A 19441-nucleotide genomic window follows, 5' to 3' on the forward strand; every position below is an offset into this window, starting at 1 on the left:
ATTGGTGTTTTACGCCGTACTCAAGAATATTTCACTTATACAACGGCGGCCAGCATTATGGTGGGTGGAAACCGGGCAGAGCCCGGAGGAAACCCACGACCATCCGCAGGTTGCTGACAGACCTTCTCACGTACGGCCGGAGAGGAAGCCAGCATGAGCTGGACTTGAACTCACAGCGACCGCATTGGTGAGAGACTCCTGGGTCATTACGCTGCGCTAGCGCTTTAACCGACTGAGCCACGGAGGCCCCCCTCGCTTGTTTGAAAAGTCTCAGATATAACACAGCCTAAAAGTCATATCTAAAAACACACTTTTTTCATCCTTTAAACAAACGTGTCCTTTCTACTGATAACCCCTTTCCTTTGCTCTATTCTTTTGGTTGCCTGTCTGGTAATTTAATTTACATGCAGGTGTTCATATGCCTTGAGTTAAATAAAAGTAGGAAATATTGAAGTTCATGTTGATATTTCTCCCAAATATGATTGTACAAATGTGGATGAATCTGGAATAATCAAGTTGTTATAATCATCAAAACACAACAATACGCTGCAGGTTCTTACTGCCATCCATGTCAGTCTGGTTGAGGTGTATTTGAATATTTGCATTCAAACTTGTCAACTTTCAAATATCAACCTGATTAAATCAAAAATATCCAAAAATCATTTCCTGCACCAAATGTTTCAGTGTTACTGTTAGCTTGCTTATCTAATTTACTATAGCATTGAATACAAAACTAGCATGTCTGGAGAAAATAAGATTACCATGAAGAAACCAGATTACCTGGAGTAAACCCTCAACCTTCTGCATGGCGAGTAACAGATTAACTTTTTCATATGTGTTGTGAAGAATTCCACCCTCCCACAGAGTTAGCTAGGTGTATATCCCATATTGGTGGAAGGTAAGTGTTTTCCAATAAACTTCATGTAAGGCCAAGTAAATGGGCCAACGAGCGATGTCACAGCTTATTGTGACCACAGCCACTATGGGAAGGTGAAAGTCAGAGAACATCAAAGACTCCTTGTCCACAGTTTGAAATGAACCAAAATCTAGTGTATCACAGCTATAGAAAGATATGCATCTTAACCACTCAGCCATGATCTGCCTCTGGTGTTTTGTTTGGCTATCCACACAGTTTCCCTCATGACAACAGTGACAGCTTTCACACATTGTTGGATGGTTACAATGCTACAATGAGGCATAATGCCATGAACACAAGAACATGGTCACATACTTCTCTGAAAATGTTTCAGATCATTAGTCGAAGTGATGGTTGAAAAGGCTGAAGAATTAGACCATTCTTATTTAAGCACAACTCTCATTGTATCATTTCTGATAAGCCGGTAACATACAAACTGAAGATTGTTGACAAGTATTATGGTTTTATTACAAAGTGTGATAAAAATGATGAAACATGATAAAAATGAAATATAAACATCACAAAGGATTGAAATTCTCAGACAGGAAGATGGTCATGTGTGTTGAATCTGCCTGCAATTATCACCACATCTGAGAAATCCAAAATGGTTGTTGAGTGGAAACCAATATTTGTGCTGATGATGGTGTATTCAGCAAGTGCAAACCAGGAGTACACTGCAATAAAGCAGAATGAATACATGAGACAGTAATTAATTTTTCAGTCAACTTTATTATCACAAAAAAATAGATAATGTCCACAACGCCGAAAACATATATTCAGATCTAAAGTGAATATTTCACATTGATGTTTTAAACAGACGTGTGTAGAACATTTTCTAAGCACTGAAGATTCAATCTAACTACAGTGTGAGTTTAAAAATACATGTAATCTTTAAAAACAATTTTAATATTATCACATATTGGGAAACATACTTAAAATGTACTTAAAATGTAACATCAGCAGAAAGTTGCTGAAGAACGGTATGGAATTCACATGATATCTAGCCAACTTACTCAAAACAAATCTCATCTGATACACATGTAAAAGAGGTCATAAATATTCGTGTAAGGTCAAAAATTAATAAAGTCTTCAAATAGCTCATCAAGCAATAAGCACCTAGAGGTACCCAGAGCCTTCACACTGATGGATTCAGGAAGCTTAACTGTTAATTGTAGAGGTTCAGTGATTAGTACAGAAAATAAAAAGAAAGTCAAAGTTATTTTTTGAGGGGGAGGTAGAAGGGAGCGCCATCTTGAAATTACAAGGCTCATTTATGCTTATTTTCTGTCAGTACTTATAGCATTTTGCCACGTGTAGGGCCTATGAAAATGCTTAGTTACTCCCTCCACATTTCTCCCCTGAGCTATTCAGCCAATTTTTACCCTTAAGATAAGGACGGAAAAGCTTAACACAAGCATCATAATAAAATCAAGCCACAAACTCTGCAGAATACTAAAGCTGAAAAATATGACATATGTAGAAATGTACACAGTATCATGAACTGTTGAGAACTGCAAGGTTTACTAGGACAACAGCAACTCTTGTTGTTTGTGAGGAGTGAAATTATCCCTGCCCTCAACCCCTCCTTTTAGTTTAACTTATCTCACAATATGCAAGAGAAAAGTACATGTTTAAGAGGCTGAAGAGGAAAATACATGTACTTTTTAATGCGAGACATAGGAAAAAAAGTGCTTCACAAAGTGAATATATATGTTTTAACAATAAAAATTTCTGAATAAATGTAAACGTATGATGTATGAACATGAAATAATACCTCTTTCTGAAAAAGTAATGAATAAGTCTAAACAGGTTTTTAAACATAGCTGTACCATAAAATAGCTGATAACAATAAATGTTACAAGAAAAAATAGAAGATAAACAAAAATGAAAAAAATTACAATTGCCATATGTAAATTTTGCCCTGGAAATGTTTTTTGCCTGGCCATAAAACTTGTGCTAATATGTAAGTATGCTTGGGGTTTAATGTCTCTACTAAAATAATTCTGTTTTCAGACATATTATGCTTAAAAACTCAGTGGGACTGTGAACTTGTTGAAAATATATACACCTCTCTTCAGCACGCTAAGTCATATATATGTACAGAAATAACATACACATAAATCTGTCTGGTTAATATTCATCAATTACTGAGTAATGTAAAAGTCCTACACAGATCAGTTGAAAACCAACACTAACGTAACAATCTGCAGCCGTGGCTGTACTTCTGCTTCATCACTGTTGTTTAGAAGTAGCAGGCTGACCAAACTCAAGATATAAGCCTTCAAAATCAACCATGCTAGTTGCATGGAAAGTTAAGTTTGTTAAGATAACGATGTACTCCAACAAGGAAAAAACTGTGTACACTGAAATGTATACAAAACATCAATATCTTAGTGCAGAATGAATAATAATAGCTGAATGCCCTATCAGTAATACTTTAGTCATATTGTGGTGATCTTATCACAGAAGAAATGGAAGTTTCTCCCTTGTAATGCTTGTAACATTAAAACCAAGGCATGATATCCTACTGCATGATAAAGCTTCCGAGAAATGACTGTACCTTAAATTCAATTTCAGAGCTTTGCTGTCAAATTTCAGTGGGGTAATTCCGATTTAAAAAGACAGAAGATAAACTGATTTTTTATGTTCAAGTTCACCTTTGTTGAAGAAGACAACATAACAAGTGGGTTTGGGACAAGTAAATATTTGAGCACAAGATTCAGGATTTTCAAAACATTGTGAAGAAAATTTGATGAGCAAAGCTCTTTCAACACGTGTAGGAAGCACCTACCTCCAGGCTCACAATAAGTATTGTGACGGTAGAAAAAATATGCTGCAAGGACGATGCTGAAGATGTTTATACCAAAGAGGACTTTCTTCCACCAGTAGGACTTAGACTCCTGTCAACACATTTAAGCAATAAACGCAATTTAACTATATACAATTTAAACTGTTAAATATAATGACTTCCATGAGCACATCCATTATGTGCTTGCTTTATATGATTACATGACCGGTATCACATGCAGTACATATACTTTACCTAAATGTTCAGTGTTTCCCTTGTATGGTGATAAATTCAAATATAGTTTAAAAAGAGACAAAGCTGAAGACACCTCAGCACAACTGTAAAATATCAGAAAAATATTCCAATGAAGTTATAACTTGTCCATTATTATTTTACACAACATATGTATAGAGCTTCCCAAAGAATGTGTTCTACTACAACTGCTGTATTTGTCAAGCACAAAATTTTAGATCAAATGCAGTAATATTTACATTATTTTAACAGAACCTATGTGTTTCTTATTTACCTTTGGAGACATAGGTTTTCCTGATCTTCCCCATTTAAACAATGCACAAGTGAGCAACATGTACAATTGGGAACAAATCATGAAGATTATGAAGCAATCTTTGTGAAGCTCTGGAATAGAAAAAAGAAAGGTAGTACAAACCAGTGCAGAAACTCAATAACTGCAGATATACAGGCCATTTAAGTGATTCTGATCCCATTTTCAATGGCTAGATTTATTTGATTGGTGTTTTACGCCATATTCAAGAATATTTCATTCACACGGCTTTGGTCAGCAATATGGTGGGAGGACACCAGGCAAAGCCCGGGGCAAAACCACCATCATCAGCAGGTTCAATAGCTATAAGCATACCACAAAATGTGACATGGAATAAGTACATAACGAATGTAAAGCTAAATGGAAATTAGGTTAAGCACATAAACAGTATTAAAATGGTTCTATCACTGTTACATCCACAAGTGGTGAACAATACATGTAACTATGGCTTGCAATAAATACCATGATTTTCCGTTGAAGAAATGTAGGTTAATCCAACTAATGATAAGTTCTCCACAAAATGAAGAAAACCAGCCAATGCTGCAAAACTCTGGTATAGTGAGTGTTTTGCAGTGAATACAGATGTGTGAAAGTTGTAATATATCACTGGAACAATTAAGCGTGGTGCTGAGTGTAACGCTATGCAGATTCGCCAGATGTATATCTGAGGGGTATATCCACCAATGGCTGCACTTGCTGACGGAAGATAATTTGCCACCTGAACAATAAAACAGAAGGAAAAGTTTCAATTACCATAGTAACGATAACAGTCAAGTATATTCTTATACAGTCTAAGCCAGAGGATGTACCCAATAATACATGCATCAGCAAAGGGACATGGCTACCCTTCTCACCAAAACAGTCCTCTTAAAATCAGTATTTCTGGCTGCTGTGATTTTCATTATTTTCCTCTCGTTATTGTTCAAGATATAATCAAATACAGAAAATCTGACCCACTTTTTCAACAATTTCTGATATTTTTCTGCCTCAACATTTAATCATTGAACTAAAACTCCAGTACGTCCATTCAGCAAGGCACTCTGATACCAGTGTCATTCCATGTGATATTACTGTCATTCCGCATTTGAAAAGTAGGACTGGTTCCTAGTCTTGTGTATGATAGAACGACAGGCAATATCAGTGTTATTCCATGTGATATCAGTTCATATCCCTTGGGTAGCATTTGTTGCTGTGGTGTGTTGTAGTGCAGATTTTAATTGATTTAATTAATTGATGTTTTACGCCATACTCAAGAATATTTCATTTATATGACAGCGGCCAGCATCATGGTGGAAGGAAACCGAGCAGAGACCGGGGAAAATGCACGACCATCTGCAGGATGCTGCCAGACCTTCCCACTTACGGCTGTTGTGGAAGCCAGCATGACCTGGACTTGAAATCACAGTGATCGCACTGGTAAGAGGCTAGCGCGCTAACCAACTGAGTCACTGAGGCCCCTGTTATAGTGTGGAATCACAGGTTATTTATTTATTTATTATCTGATTGGTGTTTTACGCCGTACTCAAAAATATTTCACTTATACGACGGTGGCCACCATTATGGTGGGAGGAAACCGGGCACAGCCCGGGGGAAACCCACGACCATCCACAGGTTGCTGACAGACCTTCCCACATACGGCCGGAGAGGAAGCCAGCATGAGCTGGACTTGAACTCACAGTGACCGCATTGGTGAGAGACTCCTGGGTCATTATGCTGTGCTAGCGCGCCAACCGACTGAGCCACGGAGGACCCGGAATCACAGGTGATCTCAGTGTCATTCCATGTGATATCAGTGTCATTCCATCGTGTGACATCCATATCTCAATGACAGCACTGCTTGCTAGGATTTGGTGTAGTGTATAGTGACATGTGATATCAATGTCATTCCATGTGATATCAGTATCATTTTATTTCCCAAGAGTAGCTTTGGTTTCTAGGATGAGGTGTAGTGTGAAATGATAGGTGATGTCAGTGTCATTAAAGGTGATGTCAGTGTCATTCATTTTCTAACAGTAAGGGAACATTCATTATATAAATATAGAGTTGTCATTTGTCATTTAGTGTGGGGCATCTCGCTCGGTGTGTTTCACGACATATGCCAACTCAGCAAAGACTGGTTCAGTCTTGACAAATTATACACCAGTGAAAAGAGAAAAACAATAGCAGGCAATCTATGGCAGTTTTCGGTGGATACTCACTGCCCTATTACTGGAGTGCCTGGATCGACATTAGTTTCAGGCGTACCGAATCGGATTAGCTTTACCCAGTAGGCCATGCATGATAAGTGTCACTAAAACAATACAAAATTTTTTTATTGTTTTGAGACATTTTATTAAAATAGCATGCCAATGTCAATATGCAATATATTGTTAACTACGCTTGTAGTTACCTTCGGTAAATATGGACTTCTATATTAATAAATAGTATATATCAATAACGGTACGAAGTAAAGTGGGACGAAGTTACTTGGTTACGAAGTAGGCCTAAGCTGAAACCGCACAACGGTGCATGAAGATGAAGGATGAAGCTTGCTCGCCTACCTTGCAATGAGTTGCGGTGGTGCCTTCAAAATTGAAGAGAATGGACCATATGACACAAACAAAAAATCCAAAAAGAGGCAGAGATAGAACTAAAATTGCAAACTTTCTCCATGATACACTTAAATATAGTCCCTGTGCCTTCCCCATGGCAGTAAAACTCCGGGTTGCCGCGCCGACTGCACTTGTTTGCTTTCCTTGTGGCTGTCTGCTAGCTAATAAGAGCAGCGCCCCCAAGCGGAGAATATGAATTCTAGGCAAGTTATCGACCCTGATTATTTGCACACAGGCGATGTAGAGATATACACACTATATTAATAGAAGACGATATAGTCGTCTTCCATGAATACAGGACTAAGAAAATGGCCACAAAGGAGCACCATGTACCATTTACTGTCACCACGATTCCTTACACAGTGAGAGCAACATTTAGGCTATCCCAGTTGCTCTTACTATAATACACGTACCGGTAACAAGTTTGTATAGCATGTCTTGATAGGCTACCCTCAGGCCAACAGTACACGGATCCATGTATTTCCACAATATAGCCACTTGGCTGATAAGTAACTGGGTACTTCCTTAAAAATAATCACCCAGATAAATGCCACAAAACCATTTCTTGTTTAGAATGACTGCATTGGATGAAACACAGCTTCCACTAAACAATGCTGACATCTCAACCATAATGAAGCCTCCCTGAGCAGTCAATATACAAAATAACAGGAGTTCAATTTCATGTTTCTTTTTTAAAACAGAAATTTATTTAAATGTAATAAAAAGAACATGTTTTCTTGAAATGCTTATCAAATCAACTTTCTAAATACATAGAAACCAGTGGTTTGGGAGGAGATGCATGGACAAAATATTTGTAAAAAATGTTTAAAAATGCTTTACCGGCCAGCAACACCGACACCACCAGTTTCCCCCCTCTCAAAATAAATCTCCATACTTCATACAGGCGAGATAAAATGTGTATATCTGAATATATAAGCCAAAAAAAGGTTTTCCTGTTACATAACTTGAAAGACAACAGACTTTTAAAACAACCTTCTATGAACATACATTTGGAAGACAACAAACTATATAAATACATGTACCCTTAACAATATAATAATGATAACAGGTTATACTTATTAATTTACTTGATTGGTGTTTAATGCCATGCTCAGTAATATTCCAGTTACACGAGGTGTCCAGCAGGTGGAGAGAGTCGGACAAACTCGCAGCAGCCACATTGGGGAGATGCTCATGGGTCATTGCGCCGCGTATTAACACACCTGAACAACATTTACATAACTGTATATACTAAGAGAGACAAGATCTATGTATCACTTTGAAATCAATTAAATGTTTCAATTAAAAAGACAAGCGAGGTAGTAGTTTAAAGTTTGCATGATTGTGATTTCTGCAATGCCCTAAACCTACATGTCAATGAGTGGCCTGTATGATCCATGTTCAAGCGCTGCAACCCTCAGCAATCACATGCTATTTGACAAATTCTGCATAACTTAAGTCAATGTTTGTGATACCTGAAAATCTGCATGGCCTCAACCACACTTTCAAGTCTAAAAGTCTGAATCGTGGACTGTCCCAAAAATGCTCATCCCAATGTTATAGCAACTTCATACAAATGTTTAATGAATTAATAATTATTTCTAAATTTATTATTCTTCCCTTTAAATTTTTTCAGAACTGTACTGTACTTGTACTGTATATATATATATATATATATAGAGAGAGAGAGAGAGAGAGAGAGAGAAAACATGTACATACTTTGAGACAATGTAACAACAAGAATTATATACATAATGGAAACAGTGCAATCCAGAACAAGGCTGTTTACTCTCCACTAACACCACATGTAAAAATATACAATATATACTAATCTGACATTATATAAAAGTACAATAACATAAATGCATTATGTCTACTTGCAATTAACAACTACTGTAGTTAAACTACTTCAGGCTGATAAGAAAAATATATATATCTACATACATATATAAAATTCTTTGAAAGTATCATACTTCTAAATTTTTAACAAAATATTTCTTCCTTGGGTATAGTCATGGAATGCCACGATTGAATTAAGACAATTACAGATCACAATATTTGTTTATTTATTTATTTGATTGGTGTTTTACGCCATACTCAAGAATATTTCACTTATACAACGGCGTCCAGATTCATGGTGGGTGGAAACCAGGCACAGCCCGGGGGAACCCACGACCATCCGTAGGTTGCTCACTGACCTTCCCAAGTACGGCTGGAGAACTCACAGCAGCCGCATTGGTGAAAGGCTCCTGGGTCATTACGCTGCGCTGGCGTGTTAACCAACAGAGCCACGGAGGCCCCCACAATGGAATAAGAAACAACAATAAATGTATGGAACCTTGTAGAGTAGGCACCATAAACAGCTATCTTAATCCATCAACTAGTAACTTATCCGCAACTATCATGAAAACATCAATATAATGAACAATTTCATGGATATCATGAACAATAAAATTATTTAAAAAAAATGGTTAGGCCAAATGCAAATATACAAAAATTTGGTTTTAAATATTTCATATGTTAAAAGCTGGTGGTTGGAGGATGATGGTCAGATTTCTGGCTGGAGGATGGTGCTCAGATTTATGGATGAAAAATGGTGCTAAGAGTTATGCATGGAGGATGGTGCTCAGAGTTATGGATGGAGGATGGTAGTCAGATTTATGGATGAAGGATGGAGGATGGTAGTCAGATTTATGGATGAAGGATGGTGGTCAGATTTATAGATGGAGGATGGTGGTCAGATTTATGGATGGAGGATGGAAGTCAGAATTATAGATGGAGGATGGTGGTCAGATTTATGGATGGAGGATGGAAGTCAGATTTATAGATGGAGGATGGTAGTCATATTTAAGGATGAAGGATGGTGGTCAGATTTATAGATGGAGGATGGTGGTCAGATTTATGGATGGAGGATGGAAGTCAGAATTATAGATGGAGGATGGTGGTCAGATTTATGGATGGAGGATGGAAGTCAGAATTATAGATGGAGGATGGTGGTCAGATTTATGGATGGAGGATGGAAGTCAGATTTATAGATGGAGGATGGTGGTCAGATTTATGGATGGAGGATGGTAGTCATATTTAAGGATGAAGGATGGTGGTCAGATTTATAGATGGAGGATGGTGGTCAGATTTATGGATGGAGGATGGAAGTCAGAATTATAGATGGAGGATGGTGGTCAGATTTATGGATGGAGGATGGAAGTCAGATTTATAGATGGAGGATGGTGGTCAGATTTATGGTTGGAGGATGGTGGTCAGAGTTACACATGGAGGATGGTGCTGAGAGTTATGCATGGAGGATGATGCTCAGATTTTTGCTCTAGACAATGTTATTTGATCTTAAATTGCTTACTTATACCTGATTATTCCAGCATGAATTCCAATGTCTAGGAAAACTTGCAAATGTGAAACCAAATGACCCCAGTTTTGAAAAAGAATTTACCTTGCATTGGATGTTTAAATGATTGTCCAGAAAGATTATGTCAACATTTCTGCAGAACTAAACACTTTCTTAAAAGCTTTCCACAAACACTGTCTTTCAATCAGGTCTTGCAAACTTTGGGTTTAATTGACATCAGGAGATATTCATAACCAGCAGTATTTTCCCTTCAATATATAACCAGTACCTAAGGTATCAATGTGTTTTGTACAAAATTATATGGATCACGTAGCAGCAAAAGTATGTTATATCAGAATCAATAAATAAAAATTAATCAATCAATCGTTTAGCAGAAATGGAACAGTGCCCTTGCACACAGAGAGCTTCTTTTACAGGGCAAGCAGTCAACGGTGCTTAATTTATTATTTTTATCATCTGTATATGTGTCAGCAAAACCCTTACAGAATCTTATTTCTGAACACTATGCAACTTTGAACTTTGTAAAACAGTAACAATCAATACCAAGGTTCACAGTATAGCCAGTTAACTGGCTTTTGAAAAATTTTAAAGGACAAGACAGCACCTGGCTAAATTATATTTCAATCAAAAGCAGGATCCCCAGCTTTTTAAACAGTATCATACTGTATTATTTTAATGAGATTTTAAATTTCGAATAACATGTAGAACAAAATGACAATACTGCACAAATGGCTGGTGTGAATTGAGGGAGACACCTAGAGAATTTTATCCAATCAAAAACGTTTCTATCAGATTGCACAGCCTAAGCAGTGAGTAACCATGACGTCACCTTGTTGTCGATAATGGAGACCTGCTGAAGCTGTGTCAAGACGAAGTTTCACTGAATTTCTACTGGGTTGAAAAAAATCTATAAGAATATTTAAGAACGGTAGTCTTTCAATGGATATAAACATTAGTCAGATGCAGTCTTTCACTTTAAGGGCTTAAAAATCAGCTGTTCAAAGAATTAACACAGATTGAACACAAAGGAGAACTCCTGTTTTCAGCATCAGCTCTTGGACTTGAATTTCTCCACTGGTCCGACAACTAGGGCATAACCCTCCAAATCAAGAACAATGGTTCCATGGAATAAAATATTCGTAGTCACGGTGATATACTCAAGGAAGGAGAATATTGTATACACTGCAACATATAATGCCAGGAAAAAAATAAAAATAAAACATTTAAAAAATAGTATTCAAGATCACAGAAATCCAGCACTTGCTTTTTTTTAATTGCATCTACTTTGTTTTACAGGCGTTACTTTCACAGACAAAAGATCTCAAAATATTATGTGAATAACAAATAAGTTAATACAAAACATCACTTCCAAGTGACATAAAACCTTGAAGTACACTTCCTGGATGTTCCCAATTTAAACCTCACATGCACAAGTTAAGTGCCTATACATGTGCTGTCTTAAACAGCTCTAACACCCTAGTACCCACATTTTTTTGCATGTACAAAGTTGTTTTGTATGTATTTGTATGTATGCTTGGTGTTTTGTCTCATACTTAATAACTTTTTAGTCAAATGACAATGAGGAGTAATTGTGAGGAGACAATTGGCAGGGCGAGCCAATACTGTCTCCACTGAATTGTCATGCCCAAGACGCTAACCATGACACCCCACCTAGTCACATTATACTGACACTAGGGCAACCAGTTCTCTTTCCTTGCTCTAACCTCTCAGTGCCTGAGCACCAAGAGTGGCACCAACAAGTACCACTCTTACTCATCATATCAGGGGTGGATCTAAAGCGGAAGGGGCTCAGAGGGGTCCCCAAAAGCAGTGAAGAAATTTGTAACAATACACATTAAAGGTTCTTATCTGCATGGAATAGCCTATCTATCGGTGGAGCCTATGTTTTGAGCATAATGCGGAATAATCTGATATCAAACCTCTCTTCCTTTATCACATTCATATCGCCCAGTGGCACCTAGTTATAGAGCGCAATTTGTCTATTATGATACTCTAGAAGCTTTGAAATATGAAAATGCATGATTTATTGTCGCCATTTTGCATAGCAGTATACAGCATAATCTGGGTGTGAGATTTAGTTTCTGTGCGACATATTAATGGTTAGATGAAAATGATTATTCCTTCTTCAAACAGAATAAGTGCCGATATGACTGACTCTTATTTATCTCTATATGCATCTGGCTAAATACACAGCTTTGGCTACAATAGGTCTACAGATTATCTTTTTCCTTTCATAAATAACTTGAAATCAGAAAGCATTCAAAATTATATTAAGAATTTTGACATTCTTTTTTATCTTTCGCTCAGATAAGGCTCTTTTACAAAGCCTTTAACATAGTGAAAAAAATTTCACCAAAGACGTACAGCTGCATGTGGCGGCTGAGATTGGGGCCCTGACTCCTAAACCCATCGCACAGACTTTTAGTCTTCTAAATTTTTGGTCAGTTTTGTCTCCAAACTCTTTATACCCAACGTCTCGTGGCACCTTAACTTTGAAACTTGTAGCAGGTCAAATCCATGCTGCCAAAGTGCTGCCGCCACTGCAATATCATGTCGAAGACACCAGACAGTATAGGACAACTACCGTACTTGCCACCTGGTGTATGTACATCTGGTGAATATTTAGTTTGATGTTTCAGTTAGGCAGCAGTTAAATATGGTGGGAAAATCATTGAGAAATTACCAATAAAATCTTAACACAACAAACCACCCTAAGGAAACTGGCAATCTATTAACCCATCACACTTACCCCCTGGTTCACAGTATTGACTGTGACGGAAGAAAAAATACACTGCCAACAAAAAACTGCCAAGGTTTGTCACGAACAGCAGCCTCTTGTACTTTAATGATCTTAAAACCTGTTCCAAAAGAAAACGAAAAACTGTGTATAACTATACAACAATTGTATTAAATAGTATCACATACAAAGAATTGACCAAAATCACAAATGAAGAAAAGAATTGCTCCTCAGAGTATTGATAGGTCAGCTTGATTTTAACAAGCGAACAAATCTACTTCCAAAGACATGCCAGTAAAAGAACACCTTAACACAACGCACTATTAATGAACACACATGAGAGCACTCATTGTTAAGATGCGATGCAGATATAAATGTGACATACACCTTCATCATTGTTATTCTTTCATAACGTAACACGATGCTTCACCTAGTCACCTAGGGTGACTGATTCGTGTTATAGAAGTGTGCTCATGAATGCATGCTTATGTGATGGTGGTCAAGCCTAAGGTTGAGCAAACAAATGTTCTACAAATGTCAGGTAACACCTCACCTTTTCATTCTAGACACCATTGTATCTTTTAGTTAGATGTAATAAAGCAACTCAAGCCAAGCTTATCACATGTCTCAGGCCAATGGTATGTCTTAGGCCTATGTGATACCTTAGATCTATGGGCTGTCTTAGACCTATGGTATGTTTTAGGCCTTTATGATGTCTTTGACTTAGCGCGTTTCTTTGGCATATTGGATGTCGGGCATTTGGGATTTCAGGCCTCTGACATGTCTTAGGTTTACGGCATGTCTTATACCTATGAGGTGTTAGGCATATGGGATCTTAGGCCTATGACATGTCTTAGGCCTATGTAATTTCTCAGGCTTCTGGAGTGTCTTAGGCTTATGTGAAACCTTATGCCTATTGTATAGCTTAGGCCTGTGGCCTGTCTTAGGCCTATGGGATGTCTAAGGCATGGAGCATCCCCTGAAATGCCACTAACAAATGATTCAAAATACTACAGGAATCTCATTTGATAAAGTATAACTAACAGAATGTGCATGTATTGGTTTTGCTTTGAGTAGGCTTCTAACAATTACTTCATTTCACTCACAAAATACTTCTGCCCCTCTCGGAGCAAACGACTGCTAACTCATGTTAGACCTAGGTCTATATAACCTATGATGTCAAAAGTCGGCAAACATGGACTGAAATTTCACTATGAGGTAAGACTATTCCATTCCAATTCCAATTAAAATCTTAAAACACAAATATAATCCACTAATATTATTATAAAATAGTACATGCAAAAGATAAAAGCATATACTTACTGTAGCAGACATGCTGAATTCTGTCTTTTCCCACTGGAACAAGATGCATGTCAAGAGCATGTACACCAGCGAACAAACCATGAACAAAATGAAGCAGTTTTCATGCAAATCTGAAAAGGAAAAAATACACAAAATCGTTAAACATTAACCTGAAATTAACATACGGACACAGAATAACACCTACAGGTATAATTCCTTGAATTATTTTAACCTAAATATGGCTGGATATTCAGTTATTTAATACAAATATTCTACACTGAATGTTCATGCTTTTTAAAAACTTTTCAACATGCAAGTCTTGCTGAAAACACAATGTATACCAGGACCTAGGTATATGTGCATTTTGGCAACATGTATAAAACTGTTACATTTGTAACGTTCTACAAACACAAATGCAACAAAGGCTAGGTTTCAAAACTTTTATACCCTTAGCACATGAATGCTATGAATGCATTTACTGACCATAATTTTCTGATGATGAAATGTAGGTCAGTCCAACCAATGAAAAGTTTTCAACAACATGAAGAGAGCTTGCTGCCGCGGCCAGAACTTTGAACAAGGTGAACTTTCGGACATGATAAGATGTGTGGAAGTTGTAATAGATCACTGCAAACATGAAGCGTGGAGCACAGTGCAAAGCTATACAAATCCTCCATATGTACACCTCTGGCCTAAAGTCCCCTATGGCAGCACTGATTGACGGCAGGTAATTTGGAACCTGGTAAGAGACAAATGCACCAATATTACAAATTTTATACAGATTCAAGTAAAAATGAATACAACATCTATAAAATTACATCAGAAAATAAATTCTGAACACCTTTAGTACACAGAGAAAGATTATGATAACACTGTTCTTTTTGTAAGTATTATGTTTAATTATCAAAAATTTAGCCCCAGAAAAGTGCAGTTTTGTTGGACAATAAATGCCATGAAATATCAGTTTTGCACTAGAGCTTACATTTTTTTCAGTAGGATATCGATCTACGTTCAAAATGAAGCTCAAAACATCTTTCCAAAATAACAGAACTCTCAAAATAAGGCATGAGCCAATCAGTCATGAGTAAAATTGATGTCATTTAGGTAAACTTAAGGCTTTTATGTCTCAAAACATAAAAGTATTCAGGGTATGCAGCACTTTATATTCGTAGCATTTATGCAGTCAGTGAAGTCTGCTAAAAAGAAGGAAATCATTTTGTGTTGATTCACAGATCTAGAAATGGCCAGAAATTTGTCAATCTTTCCAGGCAGATATTGACTTTTCTCACATTTATTCTTTAACAATGAATTTTGAAATATTAATTAAAATAAACCCAGGTGGAAAGTTAACTTAAGGTAACATAAAATATCTATTGTCAAAAATAAAATCAAGAAAATAAATGAATGTATGGTATGGCAGAGGTCTGACACTTACAGACCATTGAGGGTGAACAGTGAGCTGTATCACTGATGATAGACAGCAAATGACCTCATTTTCATATCGCATAAATATTTTCATGTCACTGTTATCATTTTATAATGTTTATTTACACCCTAAACATTTCAGTTAAGCCCTGACTACCCACTATGACTTAATGACCTAATATCTTGACCAAAGCAAGTAAGTAAAATACCACTTCCTGCAACAATTTTCCAATCGCATATCGTCATAGCCTGCTAAACGACCCTTATAACACCGTTCTTAGCTCACTAACAAATTCCAAAATCAAGGAAAAAAAACATAAGTCATCAACATTAAATCATTTATGGTAAATAAACACCAATGTTAATACTTCAGGCTTAAGTGAGTGAGTTCCATATATACTACAAGGATGTACTAGGGTGAATATACTGTACCTAACCTAAAATTTTGCCCAGGAATAAGTTTCTCATTTAGCTTGACTCGGAAAGTTCTGTTGATAATAGGAATGTGTTTCACAGTTTCCCTTCAAGGTAAGGTGATACCTTACCGAATAAAATGGAAGTTTCAGCTGCACTAGTAATATTCTCGGACCTTTATTGGACTTCATATCCATTTAGTAGGGCAATTTTTTAGGGCAAAATGCAGTACTATAATTCCCAGAATGAATTCATGATCCTCCTCAGTGTCACAAGGCAACTTGAGACATGATTTAGAAGTACTGGTATGGTCTACAAGAATTGGATATATTTATACTATTTTACAATGCAAACTTTCCAAAAATATATCTTGTATGATATATAGGCAAAGTAAACGTAAAGAATAAATGTAAGTTTACAGCAGCTTATAGATGTCACATAGAGCAGTTACCGCATTTACTGCCCAGATACGACGACATCAAACCAAACAGGAGAGTGGGGATAGTTAAAGGTTCGTGTGTGAAATTTATAGACTTCCCCGCTCTGACTACTTGAAGGTCTTGGGGACAATAAGCAGTGAAGGACACTCACATGGCCACTTGCTCAATCTAAAGGTCCATGACCACTTATATTTCATATGATGTACAAATCACATGTTGGACAGTTGTCAGTGACTTGCCAAAAATCGGTGGTTTTCTCCGGGCACTCCAGTTTTCACCATTCATAAAATTCACTGTTATCACGTAAGTGAAAAATTCTTGAGTATGGCGATTAAGTAGAGTATGGCACATATACCGATACTAAGATGGGAATATTTTTCCTCTCATATCGTCATGATTGACTGGCAAAGTGATGTCCCTAATACATTCACATCTGAGCTAGATTTATTGCTGAACTGAAAAAGATAGATAGGTGTACTTAAATTTCTGCTTAAATTTCAAAAATGCTGCATAAAGCTGGCTGGGCTTGTCGAGTGATACATATACGTGTCTACGATGGCAACAAATCAAGTTTTTGGCAATACCCAGCACACACCACCAATATCCCCAAAACCTTACAACCCCTCCCCCCAACCTGTGTAGAGGTTTTCCTACAAAGTCTACTCTATCCTTTCATGCAGAACTCACTGAATGAAAGCTTTTACATTGAAAGTAGGACAATGTTGTTAGCTTGGCCACTGGACCATATAGGCCTGCTACAATGAATTTAGATCTACTCCCACCCTCCTGTCCGCTGATATATTATTTTATGGATCATTGAAATTCTAAAGGTGCTTACATCGAGGTCTTGTCACAAAGCACTATCAGACAAACATCCGTATTATTAATGTTATATTGAGTAACCCTAGTTGTTGTTGTTGACTGTACTCCTACTCAGGTTCGGCGCGTGTCAATGAGTTATCACAACTCGCAGTATGTCCCCATAATGATCAACTGAGCGACAGCTACATATAGCTGTACATGTAATTCAAGTGTTCTCATAGTGTAGACGCGAGTTCAGGCAGGTTTTACAAGCTAAGCGGTTTTTCAGTGGAATTAGGCCTATCCTCATTTGTTTCGATAACATGCCGGATAACCCGAAAATCTGATACCATCCGTACCTTACAATGGGTTCGTGTGGTGCCCTCGAAATGAAACGCGAGCGACAACAATACACACAATAAAAATCCGCACAGTGGCAGTGATATGACAACAGCGAGGATATATTGCCATGGAATGTGAAAATAAACATTTTCCCGTTTTCTTATATCATTACAGCCCATATTTTCACCCAGATCGGCTGATGATTTCAGTACGGTTCAAGTGAGTGCGCAGGCGCGATCAATCATGAACCGTCTCCAAGCTTTCTGCCTCGCACAGCAGGTGACCAATACGACACGACGGAAGACGAAATGCGGGTTATTAGGATGTGTTATGTGGGCAAACACACGACAGATACCAAGATATGCACGATTCTGAACGATTTGTGCCATTTCTCTCCCGATTTTATAGCCTGGAAACATGAAGTCGTCTGCTTTTCGAAAACGAGACCTCCCGGCCTACGCCTGTATATCACACTAAATATATATATACACAATATTTCTAGTAAGTTAGGTTATCTTACGTAGTATAAAATCTGCATTTAAAAATAAATTTAACTAGGTTCACTTACAACAAAACACAAAAAGCATTATAGCTGCCAAAGCAGCCGTGGTGGAGTATAAGCCGAAATTTCTGATATATATGTATAGCCTATATATATATAAAACTGCTTGTGTAGGTCATATTGACGGTGATATATATATATATATATATATATATATATATATATATATATATATATATATATATATATATGGGGAGGTATGGGAGGTTGAAGACAACAGTCGAGGCTGACGAGAGGTGTGCTCGTTTAGAGACACTGCATGGACGCTCAGTCGATGTCACTGTTTCCCTCTCCAGATACTAATATTCACTGTACTGCAACCCATGAGATCCACGAGCTGCAAGCTTCAACATTTCTCGGTTCCTTAACTGCCTTGTGACAACAGGTAGAAACTATCCAGCAAAACACAAAAGGCCGGGAATCGGTTAGGGGGCATATATATACATAGGGGACACAGTTACTGCTTGTGTAGGTCATATTGAGGGTGATATTTCTTGGTTAGGGACTATCAATGTTCATTAGTGTCTGTTGCGGTAGACTTTCATGTTCATAGAACTGTCATTAGAATATTCATGCTAAATATATATATTGAATATTTATATATTGTATATTGAACTTGTCTGGTGCCAACCATTTCGCCGAAGAGTATGTGAGGGGTCACTATATGGTCGTATAAAATAGTCTTGCACAAATCTGGATAACATGTATGACCCCGTCCGACCTGACTGCAGCAACTGTTGTATGTATATTCATTATTTCCATGTTTGTGAATTCCTTTTATTCCTTGTATATATTCGTTCTGCGCAGTTTGTCCTGGAAATGGGATTCTTGTAATTCGCGGGCCCACCACACGTATAGGTAAATTCCTGTGTGGTTGTGGGGTATACTTGGTCCGACGGAGAAGGGACGGTTGGGTTGTGTGTGTGTGTGTGTGTGGGGGGGGGGGGGGGGGGGGGGGGGATGGGGGGTGGAGGTTGACTGGAGTGCAATTCTGCTACCTGCAGCCCTACAGCGGCATCATATAAACATACATGTGCCCTAAGCTAGTAACTGCTAGAATTTGTTTATTCTCTGGGTGCGCCGTATGATGAAATGGGATGTACCTTTCTTTGGGTGCGCCGTATGATGAAGTGGGATGTACCTTTCTCTGGGTGCGCCATATGATGAAGTTGGATGTAC

General features: G+C 37.6%; 2 protein-coding genes across 3 annotated transcripts; both read right to left on the minus strand.

Annotated features, from left to right (window-relative positions):
* Window positions 1-1434: 1434 nt before the first annotated feature.
* On the minus strand, window positions 1435-7200 carry LOC135472541 (post-GPI attachment to proteins factor 2-like). Of its 2 annotated transcripts, none has more exons than XM_064752091.1 (5): window positions 6807-7200; window positions 4729-4984; window positions 4231-4340; window positions 3708-3816; window positions 1435-1590 (listed from the first exon to the last, which is right to left on the minus strand). In XM_064752091.1, exons 1-5 carry the CDS (start codon window positions 6951-6953, stop codon window positions 1454-1456), a joined length of 759 nt encoding a protein of 252 aa, XP_064608161.1. In that variant the 5' UTR covers window positions 6954-7200; the 3' UTR covers window positions 1435-1453. The 2 variants fall into 2 exon arrangements, with proteins under 2 accessions (XP_064608161.1, XP_064608162.1); XM_064752092.1 differs by lacking the exon at window positions 1435-1590 and adding an exon at window positions 1621-3279.
* A 3760-nt stretch (window positions 7201-10960) lies between these two features.
* Window positions 10961-17894, minus strand: LOC135472540 (post-GPI attachment to proteins factor 2-like). Its single transcript, XM_064752090.1, has 5 exons — window positions 17718-17894; window positions 14762-15017; window positions 14300-14409; window positions 12989-13097; window positions 10961-11400 (listed from the first exon to the last, which is right to left on the minus strand). The coding sequence occupies exons 1-5, from the start codon at window positions 17877-17879 to the stop codon at window positions 11267-11269; spliced, it is 771 nt and encodes a 256-aa protein (XP_064608160.1). The 5' UTR covers window positions 17880-17894; the 3' UTR covers window positions 10961-11266.
* Between the last annotated feature and the right edge of the window lie 1547 nt (window positions 17895-19441).

This window comes from Liolophura sinensis, chromosome 8 (genome assembly GCF_032854445.1).
Source record: "Liolophura sinensis isolate JHLJ2023 chromosome 8, CUHK_Ljap_v2, whole genome shotgun sequence".
NCBI classification, from domain to species: Eukaryota; Metazoa; Mollusca; class Polyplacophora; order Chitonida; family Chitonidae; genus Liolophura; species Liolophura sinensis.